The sequence below is a fragment of the Motacilla alba genome, chromosome 3 (assembly GCF_015832195.1).
Source record: "Motacilla alba alba isolate MOTALB_02 chromosome 3, Motacilla_alba_V1.0_pri, whole genome shotgun sequence".
NCBI classification, from domain to species: Eukaryota; Metazoa; Chordata; class Aves; order Passeriformes; family Motacillidae; genus Motacilla; species Motacilla alba.
Genome location: NC_052018.1, coordinates 81,194,104 through 81,210,676, shown reverse-complemented (window position 1 = coordinate 81,210,676; position 16,573 = coordinate 81,194,104). Strand labels below are relative to the sequence as shown.

Genomic DNA, 16,573 nt, shown 5'->3' with positions numbered 1-16,573 from the left:
AAGGCAGAAATACAGCTGGAGTTTACTTGGTTGTTAACCGGGCGCTTCCTCCCGGGACGCGCAACGCAGCCCTGCCTTGAGCCTGCAGCTCGGCGCGCACGGGCCCCTCGGCAAGGCGGGGGGCCAGAGCCTGCTGAAGGATGGGTGAGGTGGCAGCAGCTGCAAGGAGAGCACCAGCAGCAGCGTTGGCACAGCTGCCATAGTCGCACTGACACAGAGCTAAGCCCGAAGCTATCCAGGTTTGTACTCTGTCAGGAAAAAAACCCATCTCAAGTAGAAAAAGCCAAACCCAGTTGCACTCCAAAAGGAAAAAACACCCCAAAACATGAGCCCAAATCCCAGTGTTGTATACCACTGTCTGTGCCACTGCCACCAGCAGCACGGCTGCTCTAATCCAAGTACTTTCCTGGATGTAAACAAAGCCTTGTAAGCTGCAAGAAATCACTGAACGTGACAGATGGCTCAGCCCTCTCGTTTTGGCAACGTACAGCTGCGCCCTCCTCACCTTTCCAAAGCCACCAGCTAAGTTTCATATTGTGCTTTTTAAATGCAAACGGTGGGTTTTTTAGTATTAGTGACTCTTTGGGTAACTGCTTCTCTATAAAAGCCATTTTCACATGGCAAAATAAATCCCTTCTCTAGGAATATTCAGAGCTACGTCGAGAGTGAGTGTGTGGGTGGACCCAGGCTGAATACACAGCTCCATGCAAGCGCTGCTCTCCACTCAACTGTGACAAATCACGAGCAGGATGTACGTGGACTTTTCCACCCCCTCTCTGAGCTACACGTGTCCCAGGTAGAGCATGTGCTGAAGCTTTTTTGAATTCTGATCCTCAGATAGTGCTGAACTTACCAAAACAGCTTTTGTTGGAGAGGAGTATTTTTAATAGAAACAGGATACTCCTTTTTGAGTGTGAGAGTTGAAGCATCTCACGTGGGGCTGTTGTGTTGGTTTTTTTTTAAACACCATACAGCAAAGAAACTGAAAACAAAACATCCCAGACTTTTGAATTGAAATACAGGCTTTACAACCACATAGTAAGTGTAGGCTCTTATATTTTAGTTTAAGACTATATAATTTTATAGAGTACCAAAATAAGCAAAGGATCAGCACTCCATACAAAGTGTTAGTTCTTGTGAGGAAGGTAGAAGGGAAATGGACTTTAATTACACTAAACTTTTTTTTGCAAGTCTAAAGAAAACTCATTTCAGCAAAACATATTTGGGTTTCAACTCCCCAAATTTCATTAAATAATGTTTCTTTTAAGACAATTCACATTTTTCTCATTCAAAGTAAAGGGAGATTTAAAGCACTATTAACAAGGAGGTGGTGCTGTTAATGTTTAATGTCAATATGCAATGGCATCTGCTATAAAGGCTAGAAAAGCAACACAAGCTTATCTTTACTTCTGAAGACTACTAGAAAGTGACTAACACTGGAGAGAAAGGTTTCAAGCACAGCACACGACTCTAGCTCTAGGCTGCTGCCAGGAAGCCTCTGCTAGTCCATAAACTGCCACGGGGACTGCCAGCACACTCCAAGACCCTGATGGCAGCAGTGCCACGTGTTCTCACGTGTGTACCCCGTGTCCCTCTTACAATGGGTACATCTTTTCCCTCTCTTATGGCATTAGAACGCAAGCTAGCAGCTAACATTGCCACTACAATTTTACAGAAGCATAAAGCTGAACAAAATAGCAGTTAAAACAAACTGAAGCTGTTAAACTCCATGACAATCTTTCTTTTTGTCCTACTCCCTGTCCAAATCCTCCTCCTGCTCCTTCCCTAATGTCTATTTTACAATAAAGAGGTTAAGTGGATTTACATGATGCAAGCGCAACTCAAAGACTTTTGCCCTATACATATAACCATGGTAAACTGTGAATTATACATGTGATAGATCTCTAACAGAGCAACCACCAGTTTTTTTTAAAGAAACACAAGTATTTCAGCATGTACAGTAAGGAGTTTAAAACTGTTCAACATCGTCGCTTTCATACATTCTCTTCCTCTTTATAGCATTAACGGGATTTTAGACCTTGATGGCGACAATCCCAAACAAGAGTAAAATGAATTTATTTTATTGCAAACAAACGTCTAGAGTTAAACTTCTCCACCCACTTTCTTTAAAGAGAAAAGGAATCAGCAGGCTAAGGAGATACACCCATTTGAGAATTGACATGATTAAAAATTAAGATATAAAATGGGTGACTCACAGTTTCATTAGCTTACAAAATGGTGGAGGTAACTACTACAAGCACACTAGGTATACAGTATTTTGTGGGGAAAGAGTTATACAGACACACAGCTAACTTCATATAGATCCCATTAGACAACTGGATTTACAACAAGTTTTGTTTAATAAGAAATGGGCAAAGCCAGCTTCTTTTCAGAATCAAAATGCAGAACAAATGGAAAAAAAAAGTTATGGTGTTGTACCTTCACAAGTTTGAGCCTCCACAAATAAAGCAACCGAGTTTTACAACTTTAAGAGCTTCTACATACACTCCACCATCACTATTTAGCCCCAGGTTTCCTCTTTGCCCCCAACATCTTCTTGAGTTCCAAATGTTACAAAAAAGTCCTAGTTATTGCCAGAAACTTTTGCCTCCCCCTCCTCCCCTCCCCACCCAAGAGCTTCATAGAGAGGATGGAGTGTAATAGGGAGCTTTACATAATCTCATGGTATTTGAGGGCTACTAAGATGCCTCCATACGAATCTGGTTGCTAACATTTCTATCATATTGTGACATGACTCACGACTGTTTCTTAGAAATTGGGGGATGGGGGAAAAGGAGAAAATTCTTTAATAAAAAGACACCAGGTACAAAGCAACGTTTTACTTTTGTTGTGGTAAAAAAAAAGTCACATTTTACAGATAAAATGTAGAACCCTGAAATACTGACACATTCTCTTTTCGTGCACAATGCTGAGGTTCTCTTACGAATCACTTTAAAACTGCAATTAAAAATGTACAAAAAAAGAAAAGAAAAAATCAACCCACAAAGCTTCTAAAAAAGGAACCCGCAGGCACTTCCTCTTGTGGAATGTTTAAAAAGTTAGCCTACTAAAGAAAACAGTCGACTTCTTGTGAAGGTTTTGGAGAAATATGTATCAGTTCATTTATTTGGGTATTCAATAATATCCTTGGTGATAATGCTGACTCCATGGCTTCTGACCCCAGAATTGCTGCAACAGATTAATAAATAGTTAGTTATAACCTGCAATCACATAATGGTTATGTTTCTTACTTGGAAAAAAAAAAAAAGGCATTTAACTAACATCTAGTTCCCCTGGAACTTGAGAGGATTAAAGTCCTCTCCAATAGCAGCAACTGAACAACTGAAAGCAGTTAAAAGTTCACTTCACAGCAGTAATGTGAAGCCAAGCACTACATACCATTAAGAACGTTAAGCCACAGCTGGTATTTAATGTATCCAGACCATCAAGGCAGATTAAGTTTTGCCCAGGAAGCTATTTATAGTGATATTACCTAGCATTAGAAGATTTTGCTATCCACTTTTGACTATGCATCTTTTAATTTTAGTCAGCATTTTGCAACTTTCAAGTCAACAATCAGTAAAAAGGTAAAGTTGGGACTACTTACACCCTGCTGCCACTGGTTGTAGCCCTGAGATTGGTTTTTGTAGCCACGATTATTTCCCCTTCCTCTGAAGTTCTGCAAGAGGAGAACAATTTTTAACTCTCTTTCGTCTATATGCATTTTTTTAGCAGTGTCCTAACACCAATCTTTACTACCACCAAAACATCACACACCATATAGAAGTATGAGCCTCAGGTTAACAGAAAAACACACCACCAAAAAAATCCCTCCCTGAAAAACACTAGAATACCAAAAGCCTCCTTCCTCCCCTCTAAGCAACTGCTTTTTAAGGATCGGGCAAGAACCTCAGAATTAATAAACCAGCTCAAACTGTTGTTGCCTGGTCTGGAAAGCTGGCTAATCCAGTTTTGACTCACCCTATTTCCAGCTGCTAAATGCACCAGGACAACTAAAAATACAAGAGCTTGTCTATTTTTAGTTAGGAAAGGCTGTAGTTGCTACAAGGATATGTTATCTGATCAGACAAAAGGATATGGGTCACACAACTGAAAATAGACAAGCTAGCCCACAAAACTTCAACAGAAGTTATGGTACAACAAAGGGACATTGATACAAGTAGATAAAATTTTGCTTTTCCCCTGTTTGTCAGTATTAGGCAAACCTGAGCCATGTTTACTGGCTTGGGCTCCATCTGCTGGCTCTTCAGTAATCCCAATTTTGTTTTTCCAATACTTCCACCGATATTCCATCAGGTAAGATCTAGGCTAGTGTGTCTTGGTTAGTCGTGTTTGATACCAGACACCAAAACAAAGACTGTGCAGAGCTATTTTCAGAAAGTTCTCTACATGTTTGATAAAGATCCACTTTGACCCTCAGGCCAAACAACAGTTACTACTATTGGGGAAGAAACACACAAAAAACCAGAGACCAGCCTTCACACACAAGCACTAAAAAACTCCTTTTTTTAACAGGACAGAGGCACAGCCCTAACATAAACCCCCTGCATCAGCAGTTGTTACGCAACATTCAGAGCCCTGAGCACATGCACTAAACTAGAAAGGCCTTGCATCATGGCATCAGTGTAGCACCACAACCAAGTTTCTGACTCCTCACAGGCACCAGAGCTGTCAACAACATCCAAAGTACTGTAGTTCAACTAGTCAGTCCCCCCTCAAAGCATCACCTGGTTGTAGTTTCCCCTGTTGGGCATTCCACCTCTGTTATAGTTTCCTCTGTTTGAGTAGCCACCTCTGCTCGGAAAGACAGGGCCACGAGGATAGGGGTAGCCAATTGCTCCGCTGCTGCCACCGCCACCACCACCACCTCCACCACCTCGCTGAGGCATGTTGCCTCCCCTCCTGTTGTATCCACCACGATTGCCAGGGACTGCAAGGGAGAGAGTTACTTTAATCATATAATTGTAAGGTCTTACATATTTCCTACACCAAGATGAACAGTGCAATCCAAGGTCTGAAGAGCCTCTCATTTCAGCTGGACCATTAACTATGCACTAGAATGTCAAACTTACTGAAATTGAGATCAAGGTTCCCACTATATAATAACTGCAATGCAAATACTACAACGTTTTCCCTCAGCAGCAGCAACCTCCAGAAGTCAGATTTATTTCTAGGCTCACCTCCTCCTCTGAAGTTGCCCCGCATGTTGAATCCTCCACGTCCTCTCTGACCCCTATTAAACTGATTTTTATTGCTCTTCTTGTTCTTCTTTGAGCCAGTGTTCTGTTTCTTTTCTGGCGGAAGAGCTTTCTTACTTTCTTCTTTATACTGTTCCAAAAGCTTCTGAGCTTCTTCTTTTTGCAACTCTACATAGATTATTTCATCAAAACATTCTGCTACCTCTGGCAGTGTGAAGTTCCCTATAATTGCAAAAACACTGAGTATTCAGCATCTACATTCAGCTATAATCAAAGCCGCAATTTAACCACCTTTCCCCCATTCTTCCTCCCACCCTCTGCATCCCCTCAGCATAGGGACAAAATTACATAATCTGAGCACTTAGGAAATATAACAGTGACAAAGGAAATAAACAGGTCTTCATGGAGTTGCCAGTACTGTTCCAAACCTCAAAAACATTCTGCCTATCTTTATTTTCTTTTATAAGCCTCCACTCAGAATACCAGTTTCTGCCAAATATGTCACGTATATAGGGCACTTTATGCCAAGACAGCTTTGTGCATCTGCATGAAGCGTATCACCGTAACTGAGTAGTGTTAAGGACTGCAGCAGAGGGAACACAATATAGTGTTATCCTACCAAGTTACAATAGTCTTCCAGTTTTGTATAAGTACAACTGTTTAAGATAAAGTGGTTTTTTAGACTTCACGTTTACTTAATCCTTTAAACAGATACTCAGCATCCTAAAACACAGTATAGGATTATGTTCCATGCCTTTCATTTTGAGAACTGCATGCTCTGGAAGATCTTTTCCCTCCACCTCTGCCTTCTTTTGTGTTCTTTGCTTGTAGTCTTCATCTTTTGGGCAAACAACAACTGCTTTGCGCTGGAAGCCTGCAAACAGGCACATTTTTCTCCTCTGCGCAGCTGCAGACACATTTGTCTGAAAAAAATGCAGTAACTTACTACACGTAGCTGTCATTGTAAGAGTTAAGGAAGTCAACTTATGGTGTATAGACTTCACCTCTACAAGAGCTTGCAATGAAGTTTACAAATAACTGGACATAAAGATGCTGCATAATGCAAAGTTACGAGCTCGTATCAATGTGTTAAAACACTTCCTCCCACATCCCATAAATCTAGAGAAGTTCAGACAAGCATTTGTAGTAATATCTCAACTCTGTGTCCCCTAAATGAGTAGCAAGTCAGTAACTGAAACAACTGCTATTACATTATAACTTTAATCCCAATTAATTACTACAATACAGTCTATAAAAAATTTCCTTAACCATTTTCCACTGAAGCTTCTACCTGATCCAAAATGAAATTCCGCTTCTTACGAGCTGCAATCTCAATGAACTTTCCAAGACACTGTGGAGCTCTCTGCAACAGTGTGTTAAGTTTTCCAGTGTCTGCCATCTGACGCTTAAAACCTGCAACCTATGGAGAAAATATCCCAGAGTTAGTCACTGTAGTCCTGATACACGTGGCTGACATTCTTTGCTAAATGCCTTCCACCACACTTCAAGGGTTGTTCAATTCAAGGCCACAAGGCTGCAATCTCGTAACTGAAATTCTCAACCCTCCACAGAATTTAAGAGATTTATAAACAAAGACTCCACAAGAATTGGTACCATTCAGTTCAAGGTATACTCATCACAATACTAATTCCAGCTCTGAGAACAGTGATGTATAGAGAAGTAGAAATACGTTCAATAGTCAACAACAGCTGACTATTTCTTACATTTTACCACAAAAAAAAGCTTCGGAATCCTGCCATGCGTGAATTAGCAGCTCAGCAAGGCAATCCAATCTTTACACAGAACCATTAGGTTGGGAAAGACCTTTGAGATCACTGAGTCCAACTAACACCACTAACACCACTTTGTCAACCAGACCATGGCACTAAGTGTCACAGCCAGTCTTTTCTTCAATACTAATGGTCACTAGCTAACTAGTAGCCAGCTTCTTTAATACAAAAGAATCCCACGGCAGCCAAAGACCATGGATCTACAGCAAGTTTTCAATGTATCAAGAAATAAAATGTCTTATAACTTACCATCATTTTGTCCATAATAGTATTTGTCCCAAGAATATTGTATTTTCCAGGATTTGCTGCTGCATGTTTGGTAACCCATGTAGTCTTGCCAGCTCCCGGCAAGCCAATCATCATCACAACCTATGGCAAAAAGTTCTGTATTTGAGATACTAGTTCAAAGATTTTCTTTAATACACAACTTAGCCCAGCAAGCCTAATGGATACTGAGGGGGGATGTGGGGGTCTTGGAGGTGGAGAAGGCAGTGGTAGTGAATAGGTCACAAAACACTAAGTATTAAAGCTCCTAAACAAAAATGTCAGAGTGAGGTGGAATAGTCTCCTTAACTCTAACCATTTCCATCCATGTGCTTTAAGGACTTTTGAGATCGTCAGAAGAAACTTACTTCACAATCTTTCTTTTGCTCAGGTCCCTTTGGTCCTCGGACCCTATCCTCCAGGGGGACCTTCTGGATGAAGGTGTACTCTTCAGGTACAGGGAAGTAGGGTTCCTCCTTCTGACCAAAGTTAAACTCAACCGCACAGTTATGGCAGAGAACATGTGGAAAGAGTGGTCGCCCATCAAGAACTTCCTTGCTTATTTTGAATGCAACACCAAGTTCTTGTCCATTCTTGGAATATGAGAGCTCCACTTCATCACCATCAAAATTCTGTTTTTCAAAGAAAGCATTATTTTGGATAAAATGAACTCACTTTATACAGTTAATTAGTCACTTCACTCTACTGGCTATGTCCACTCAACTTCTGTAACACTGTTACTTCATAAAGGAACTAAAACCAATCTTCTCTTCTAATGAGTCACTATCAACGATCATTTTGTTCAAGATCTGATTTTTTGTTAAAAGGCTTTTAAAGACATTTGTCCATGAATATGAAATCATGTTGCCAGCAGTCACTGTTAGTAATAGCTGCTGTTTCTACTGCCTGCCTATGCTAAAATCATGGGAGCAAGACAAGTTTATGTACTTGCTTTATTGCATCTAACATCAAAGCAGTCTAAAAATTCAAGGATGTTTTCCCTCAAAAGAAAATATAAGTGAAAACTTACAGCAAAACATCCAATCACATCATTTTCATCAAACTTCTCACCAAAGTCTTCAGTCTCACAATTGCATGTTTTTATTCCTTTTAGAGAATAACCGTAAGAAAATTCTTCTTCACCTGAAGGAACAATTTAAACTAATTACAAACGGGCTTTCCCTTATAACCTTTTAGACATAAATCACCTTACAGCTACTTAAATAAGCTGCTGTTCAGAGTATTTTTATTAATGCCAAAACATCTATGACACCCCCCAACAGCTACACAAGCTCATTCTTCTATTCAATACTTTCACTTGAGATAGAACAGCAGTGTTTCCTCATCCCTGTTTAAAAGCTTTATGCTGCTGGTTCCAGATTTATGCTCTCAATGAAAGCTGAACTGTCAGATAAAGACACGAACAAGTATTTTGAACTGTGAAGACCTGATTATGCACTGGTATACCTGCTGTAACGTAGTCAGAAAGGCTTTCTGAAGTTAGTCTCCAGGAGCACTTACCCCTCCCATTTTAAAGGGAGTTTAGCAGACAGTCAGCCTATGCAACAGCTGAGGATGAAGCTGCAAGGAACAAGCTAACAGGAAGTGTCAAACACAAGGACTCAGGTGTAACTTAAGTAGAAAGCTGTTGCTGATGTCAGAACATCCAACTCACCAATATTTCCCCCAAATATGTGTTTCAGCAACAAGTTATAAATATTATTATTATTATAATCATTTGTCATATATATAATGAAGTTGTACTTCCTTCTTTCTTTCCAGCTATTTTCAGAAATTAGGATTTTCCCACCAAGCAAAAAAAGAGATAATGTAGTTACCATGGGTTAAACTTTATACCATGCACCACCTTTTAAAAGCGGAGGGAAGGGCAACTCCCCCTTTTCTACTTTTGACACTACATGAAAAAGACAAATTCTTGATCTTGTCAGGTATTTAACAATGTTCTTCATAACCCATAGGTAATCATCAGAATAATTAATTCTTTAATTACAGCCCCAACCCTTACAGGTCTGAATACTTTATGACTTTAGTATGTCCTAGTAATGAACTTTCTCACACCATGTCCAGAGAATGACTCAAATTAAGATCACTTTTCACAACACACACACTACAGTCACTAAGCTTGTCCCCCTGCTTCAGAAAAAAAAAAAATTAAAACTTCAGCCACATCAATACAAAAGCAATTAAACATTTAAGTCTTACCAAGCAACATTCCACTTGTGTTCAGTGACCAGCCAACTCGCACTTCATGTATGTCAATGTCTTTTGTATACAGGTGTTTAACAGGAATCTTTTCTGTAACCTATTTTTAAATTATTCAGTAAAGGTAAGCAGTATTTATTATACACTAACAAGATGAAAGGACAAAAGGTAACATTTTGAACCTTTACACTTTGCTTAAATCTTTGCAAAGTCTAAGTGATCACCTTCAGCAAAAATAAAACATGCTCAAGAATATGAAACCACAACTAGTGACTAAACAGTTCTATCTCCTGACTTAGCAATGTAGATTGACGATACCATAAATCTTCATCACTTTGTCACAGCAGTCCCTGTCAGTGGTCAAAAGCCTTAAGTCCTTTTGACATTGTATTAAAATCACAAAAGAATATGAATATTTGCTCAGAAAAATCGAGTTGCCATGAAGTTGGGATAAACAGTAAATTACTTAGCTAAGAAAATGTGCACTGTATTAAAAAAAACCCTTTTTAGAGACTAGGGAAAGTATTACACTATCCCTTTTCACTGCGAACAGACTTCCTGGGCAAGCTGCCAGCTTCCAAACAACATAACCAGATTGAAAAAAAAAAAAAAAAAAAAAAAAAAGGCAACAAACAAAAACACCTCAGAAACCCCAACAAACCACCTAAACGCACTGGAATCTACATGCAACCAGCTGTTTTTTAACTGTCTTTAGAAACTTTACTCAAAGGAAATGAAAAGCCCATCAGTATCTATCAACCTCTGCAACTATTCCAGTCAGGTGACTGAGCTGAAACTCATTTGAAAGCAAACAGGACAATAAACAGTGACATAAATTTCACTTCACTGGCCTTCCAAAGTTACAGGTACCAACAGACACAGAAATCACTCCATGCAAAAGGCTGGATAATGGGATTACTAGCCAATTCTCATGGCAACAGTTACATTTGAAAGCACTAGAGGAAGAGAACAGATTAATATACACAGGCCCATCATATGCAAAGCCTTTAAAATTGTTAAGTAAAAAAGGAATGAGAAAAATAAATTCAAGCTCTGTGGTTTTGCTCCTCTTCCATCAACAAGCTGAAGAAACCAGTTTATTAGAAGGCTGATTGCTCTTTGCCATTCTTACCTTCAGGAGAACTCTTGCTCTCAAAATTCAACTAGCTGCTAAATATTCACATTTAATCATTTAATGCATCATGTCAGAGTTAATGATGTTGAAAGGGACCTCTAGAGGTCATCCAGCCCAAATCCATGCCTAGAGCAGATCAAACTCAAAGACTAAGCAGAACCAGAAAGGACTGTTGGGATAATTTATATTCCTTAAAAATAAAAAAAGTCAAGCTTTCTGTAATCTTCAGAAAGCACAAGCAAACTTCTGACTAGAGAGTATAAAAATCTTTCAGGGATGATGCATGAGACGACAAATAGAATTAATGATTAAAAAATAAAACCAAAAGTCTCATATTCAGAACAAATGTAGTGTTTTGTGGGTTTTGTTTGTTAAATCAAAGTTCTTATAAAAGAGATAACAGTTTTGCAAACTGAGCCATCTTCTTTTAAGAAAAGGCTGTTTAAGAGTCCTGTTCACATCAATTAGTTTCAACCAAGTCTAAAAAATGTGACAAATACTAAGTATTACATTTAAGCATGCAAAAGTCTCCCATGAACATTAACTCACCTTCATCTCAAAGCAGACTTTGCCTTTAGAAACTCCATAGGAGGCTCTCCCTCCAGCCCAAAGGAAAGCAAAGCTTTCCATGGTCAGAGAGGAAGCACTAAACCGGTCTCTTGAGATTTTAAAATGCAGGTCACAGTTATCTGTTAACATAAAAATCATTCTGTTTACTCTGATTACAAAATTAGGTACAGATGTCCAATTTTATGCATTAAAGATGATGCCAGCTTTTAAAGGTGATTTTAAAGACAAACTGCCAGCAAGTACCCAGGATCTTTCAGAGAAGCAACATGTCTAGATGGAACTGCAGACTGAAGCTCAGCTAAAATCTTAGGAAAAGCTAGCTAACAAGTAATTTTCAAGGTGCCATCTTCACTTCTGTCACACAAATTCCCTCTATTTTTTTCCATCTGATTAAAAACCTCTAACTTCCACCTCATTTGTTTGAACCCTCTGTCAGTTACCTCTTTCCATCAATACCGAGCCATCTGCATTGTGCTCTCCAGTACCCTCTAGAGACCTGATTCTGAAGCAGTCTCACTGCTCAAGCCCAAACCTAAGGGCTGCTAAGAAGTAAATGTGAACACAAATGTTTTTATTGAAGTACTGAACGTAGTCTTTGGTTAATACAGTCAATTAGCAAGTCAAATTAGATTATGTCTATTAAAATAAAGGCAGTTAAGTCAAGTGCAGATATGCTAAGCACAGAGAGTGTGCTAAGAGACCCTATTTCAGCCCAGAAACACGACCTACACACTGAATTCACCTATCACTCCAAGAACCTAAGCAGAACCCTTGGTTTTACAAGCACCTTCAGAGCTGCACACCATGAAATTGCAAATGAATCTCCCAGCAGGTTTCAGAAAAACAATGCCAAATAGTAACAAAAGGTGCAGCATGCAACACTTGAATTCCCCAGAGCAAGGAATCCACAGAAGCAGCTCCAAACCTACATGATGGTTACAAGAAAGGAGCAAAATGAGCAAACAGTGACAAATTCTGCTCTGGTATAAAATCTGCAGGATACCAGAATACACTAAAATGCAGCCTGCCCTGTACTACTGGCAACTGTTATGCACAAGATTTCATTTTGTTTGCATACAGCCATCCCCAATTTCAAAAATACTATTAGTGATCCAAGTGTCTTCTCATTAGTACTGCTATCTCTTATTTGTTGAAAAGCAGATAAAATCATACAGAAAAAACCCACCTTTGCAGGCTACCTTTAGAACAGAATCTGAAGTTACAGCTTCTTTGTAAGACACAGGCAATAAAAAGCACTTAGGAGTGGCTAAACCTCTTACATATCTGGATCCAGACAAGAGAGTGCCAATTCGTTACACAATTCAGCCTTACAGCTGCGTTTGAATCTTATCTCTAAAGAGTCTGCTAACACTTTAAATCAGAATTCGTCCAGTAACAAGATTTTCCACTAGAAAATACTATTATTACTAGAAACAGTAATAATGAAAAGTAGTGATTTACTCAGCTATTGGAAAAATCCAAAGCTCCCACATAAGTGGCTACTCACCAGGTTAGCAGCTAGAAACTTGAGACTTAGTTAGCAAAATGTCAGGGATGGCATATCCAGCAATTTACGTGACTGTAAACTAATACCTCCTTCCATTTCAAACCATTTCTTGTGGAATAAAACCACCTGAAACTTCTAACAAATATACTAGACAATGCCAAAAGTTAAGCTTTCCTTCCATGGCACTGTAAGAATTCAACAAGTTCAAGCATTACTTCAAGATCAAGTTTTCTAATACTGCGCTCAGTTCTTATACTTACCCTCAAGAATATAAATGTCAACTCTGCCATAAGGGTACGTTACAGTAAAAATGATGCTTATAATCTGCCACAAAAAAAAACCCATTTGCAGACATTTCTCCAATTCTGTGCTCTGCTGACCAAGTCTCTCTGCCATCCCACTTGCACAAACCACTACCCAAAGCCCACAGAGAGGTTACATGAATGGGTCACTTCTGAGGAGGCACTGCCAGATTTTGTTAAATTTATTAGAAGACAGAAAGAACACTCCACTTGTCAGTACCTGAACGGGGGTACTTATGCAGGAAGCTCACTTCCCAAACTGTATTGTGTAAGCACTTACGCTGTTGACTCTCTGAGCGTTCTGGGCAGTAGTGCTGGACAGCTGTCTCATCAAGCTGTCTGCAGGGTGTTCTATGTGCACTCTACACTTACCTACCTAAGCTTCTATACCAGATTAGAACTGTCTGTCACTACAGAATTCATAGGAAAACCAAGCTTATTACTGCTAACATACTCATATCCTTCTGTTCTTTTGTTTGCTAAAAATGGGTGGAAATACAGTTATTTTTCGAATTTATTAAAAGTTACCTGGTAATGAAAATCAACAAATGTTATCCTCCCCGTCTCAGAAAGCGTGGCATTAAGATTAGAAGCCTTAACACCACATCTTTCCAGAGCAAAGGAAAGTGTGTTTACTCACAAGTATCAAGACAAACCACTGTGTCATCAAAATGTTCATCTTCTTCTTCAACAGGTGGTTGAGGGGACTTGGCCCTGAAAAAACAAAACCAAACAAAACGTAATAAAGCTACACGTATTTTCACAAAGTTAAAACAACACTTCTGTACTCTGTTCCTCCTCATCACAAAATGCTGCCCAGCACCAATTCTGTTTACCTGCTATATTTGTTTTCCTCAATGTATTCAAAGTATCCCCGGCCATGGTCTTCACGTGGTCTCTTCACTCCCCTCTTCTTCTCACCCGGCTTTTGCTCCGTTTTACCATCTCCTGTAACAGAAACAATTATTTATTTAGATTACTCAAAGTTTTAGTTTAATTTGGAATAAAATCTCTACCATGGTTTCGACTTTGCAAACCGCAGCAAGCTACAGCAGGAGATAGGCAGTAACATCTTAAAAAAGAATTTTACTATGTTACTAAGGTAAAGCCCTGTATGTTGAATTTTCACGGGAGACTCAAAACATATCGCCAATCACAAATGATTTAGCATACGGAAGTCGACAATACACCACGTAGCAGCCAGTACGGCCCTCAACGTTACGAGCCCCACTGAAACCATCCCGAAAAAAAATAATAAGAAAGAAAACCCCACCAAAACCCACAAAACTAAAATGGTAAAAAAACCACCTCCTAACCCGCCGCGCCTCCAGACCCGCAACACCCATCACCACCCGCCCACCACGGAGGCAGCGGGACATTGCCAGCCTCTCGCAAGGGCACCGTGCGATCCGCACGACTGCGCCTCCTCCCGGCGGGCCGCGGGCGGGAGCCCCAGGGAAGGGATTCCTCCTCCTCCTCCTCCCGCCTCCATTGTACCGCCAGGCCTTCCCAGCGCCATCCCGTGCGGCGGCGGCGCCCAGCCCGGAAGTGACGTCACGCGCGCCCCGCGCGGCTCGGCGCACAATGCACAGCGCGCCCCAGCGGCCCCTCCGCCCGCGCCCCTCCCCCGCCCCCCCGCCGGCGCAGCACGAGGCGCGGGGCCGCCAACGTCCTCCCGCGCGCGCCCCGGAAACCACCCCCCCCATCCTCCCCCCGGCCGGGCAACCCCCGTCATGGCGGGGGTGGGGGGGGGGCTGGGATTAATGGGCCCCCACCAAGGTTCCCGCCGCCACGCTCACTCACCCCCGGCGCCCTGCGCCCCGGGGCGGCCGCCTCCGCCGCCGCCTTCCGCTTTCTTCTGCTGCTGCTGCTGCTTGGCGGGGCCCGCCGGGCCAGAGGCAGCGGCGGGCCCCGAGGCGCCCCCAGCGCTCTTGCCGGGAGCCTCCTTGGCGGCAGCGGCGCTGCGCGGCGGGAGGAGCGGAGGGGGCTGCTGCGGCTGCTGGGACTGCGGCGGCTGCTGGTCACCGTGGCCGTTGGCGTCTCCGGCCGCGGCCTCCTCCTCGTCGGCCAACTCGTCCTCCCCCTCTTGGAAACCCTGGTCGTCGCCGTTCTCATCCTCCTCCTCCTCCTCTTCCTCCTCCTCGCCGCCCGCCTCCTCTTCCATGGGGCCGCCCCCGGCCCCTGCCCGCTCGCCGTTCTCCTCGCCCAGCTCCATGGCGTCGCCATCGGCGGCCTCCAGCCCTTCCTCGTCGTCGTCCTCCATGGCGGAGGCCGCGGCCTGGCCGGGGCCTCCCCCCTGGCGGAGCTGCGCGGCGCCCCCGCCGCTCTCGGCCGCCTCCCCCTCCACGCTGCCGTTGCCGGGCTCGGCCGCGCCGCTGGCGGGGCCGCCCCCGCCGGCCTCCTCCTGGTCTAGCGCGGCCTGGAGCCGCTCCATGAGCTCAGCCTTGAGGCCCTTGTCGGAGAGGCGCCGCTTTTTCAGCTCCTCCTTCAGCTCCGACACCTTCAGCTTCTTCACGTTCACGGGCGAGCAGCTCATGGCGGCGGCGGCGGCACTGGCGGCTCGGTCCCTGGGCGGCGCGCGGGCGGCGGCGAGCAGGGACAGACGGGCGGCTCTGGCTCTGCGTGCGGTGTGTCAGTGCCCCGGCGGGCGGTGGGTGCGGGCGGGAGGCGCGGGGGATTCGTGCGGCTGCGGGAGCTGCGGAGCCGGACCCGCCTGGCGCCAAATCCTTTCACCGCGAGCTCGCGAGGGAGACGCGCCTCGCGGGGCCGCGCACGCACCGGCGCCGCGCGCGCGCCGCCCCGCCCCCGCGCACGTAGGCCCTCCCGCGCTACCGTAACGACCGCATTACCGTAAATACCCGCCCGAGCGCAGCGCTGCCCGCCGCCCTTGTCCTGCCGGGGCCCTTGGCGGCGGCCGATCGGCCGATACACCGCTCCGGCACAGTGAACACGCTCTGCGCTGCGAGCCACCCCCGTGCCGGCTCCCGCGCGAGTGAGCCCACAGCCCGAGCGAAATGGCCCCCCGCCCCCCGCATTCCAGCCACAGCCTCGCAGTACACTGCCCTCATTCCCCTGGCTCCTCTGCGCCCACGTCGGGCCTAGTCCCGCTCGGTTTATTGCGTGCAGGCTTTGAAAAGCGGCACTGCTGCTCGAAATAGTTCCCTGGCACAGCCCTGCTAACGCAGTTACGCAAGGGCAGGAGCGGGGCTACCCCGTTCCCGCCGCACCGGGAGGCAGGCTCGGGGCTGAGCCTCAACCGGAGCCGGCGATAACAAAGGTTCTCCAGTGCATGAACTCCTAATCTGGAGCTCGGCACGGGGCTAATCCGCTCACCAAAACTGCGCAGCTTTCCCTCTTTTCTTCCCCCTGCCTCCCCCTCTGCACAGCGTTAATGTGGGGCTCTCCCCAGCCACACAAGTTGAACAGTCATTGAATTTTCGATTTTTCCAATTCGGTCAAAAGTAACATGAAAACAAAGAGTGGAGAGGATTTCACATGAGCAGAAAGGCAGCACGGATCTACAAGTCGGCTTCCTTAAGGAGCCCAGATAAAAAGCTAATTTT

General features: G+C 43.7%; 1 protein-coding gene across 1 annotated transcript; it reads right to left on the bottom strand.

Moving 5' to 3' along the window:
• Nucleotides 1-1,038: 1,038 nt before the first annotated feature.
• HNRNPU (heterogeneous nuclear ribonucleoprotein U) lies at nucleotides 1,039-15,781 on the bottom strand. Its single transcript, XM_038132247.1, has 14 exons — nucleotides 14,814-15,781; nucleotides 13,847-13,958; nucleotides 13,651-13,724; nucleotides 11,181-11,320; nucleotides 9,497-9,596; nucleotides 8,304-8,416; nucleotides 7,642-7,905; nucleotides 7,259-7,378; nucleotides 6,511-6,639; nucleotides 5,974-6,142; nucleotides 5,202-5,441; nucleotides 4,749-4,951; nucleotides 3,608-3,679; nucleotides 1,039-3,189 (listed from the first exon to the last, which is right to left on the bottom strand). Exons 1-14 carry the CDS (start codon nucleotides 15,544-15,546, stop codon nucleotides 3,136-3,138), a joined length of 2,523 nt encoding a protein of 840 aa, XP_037988175.1. The 5' UTR covers nucleotides 15,547-15,781; the 3' UTR covers nucleotides 1,039-3,135.
• Nucleotides 15,782-16,573: the final 792 nt, after the last annotated feature.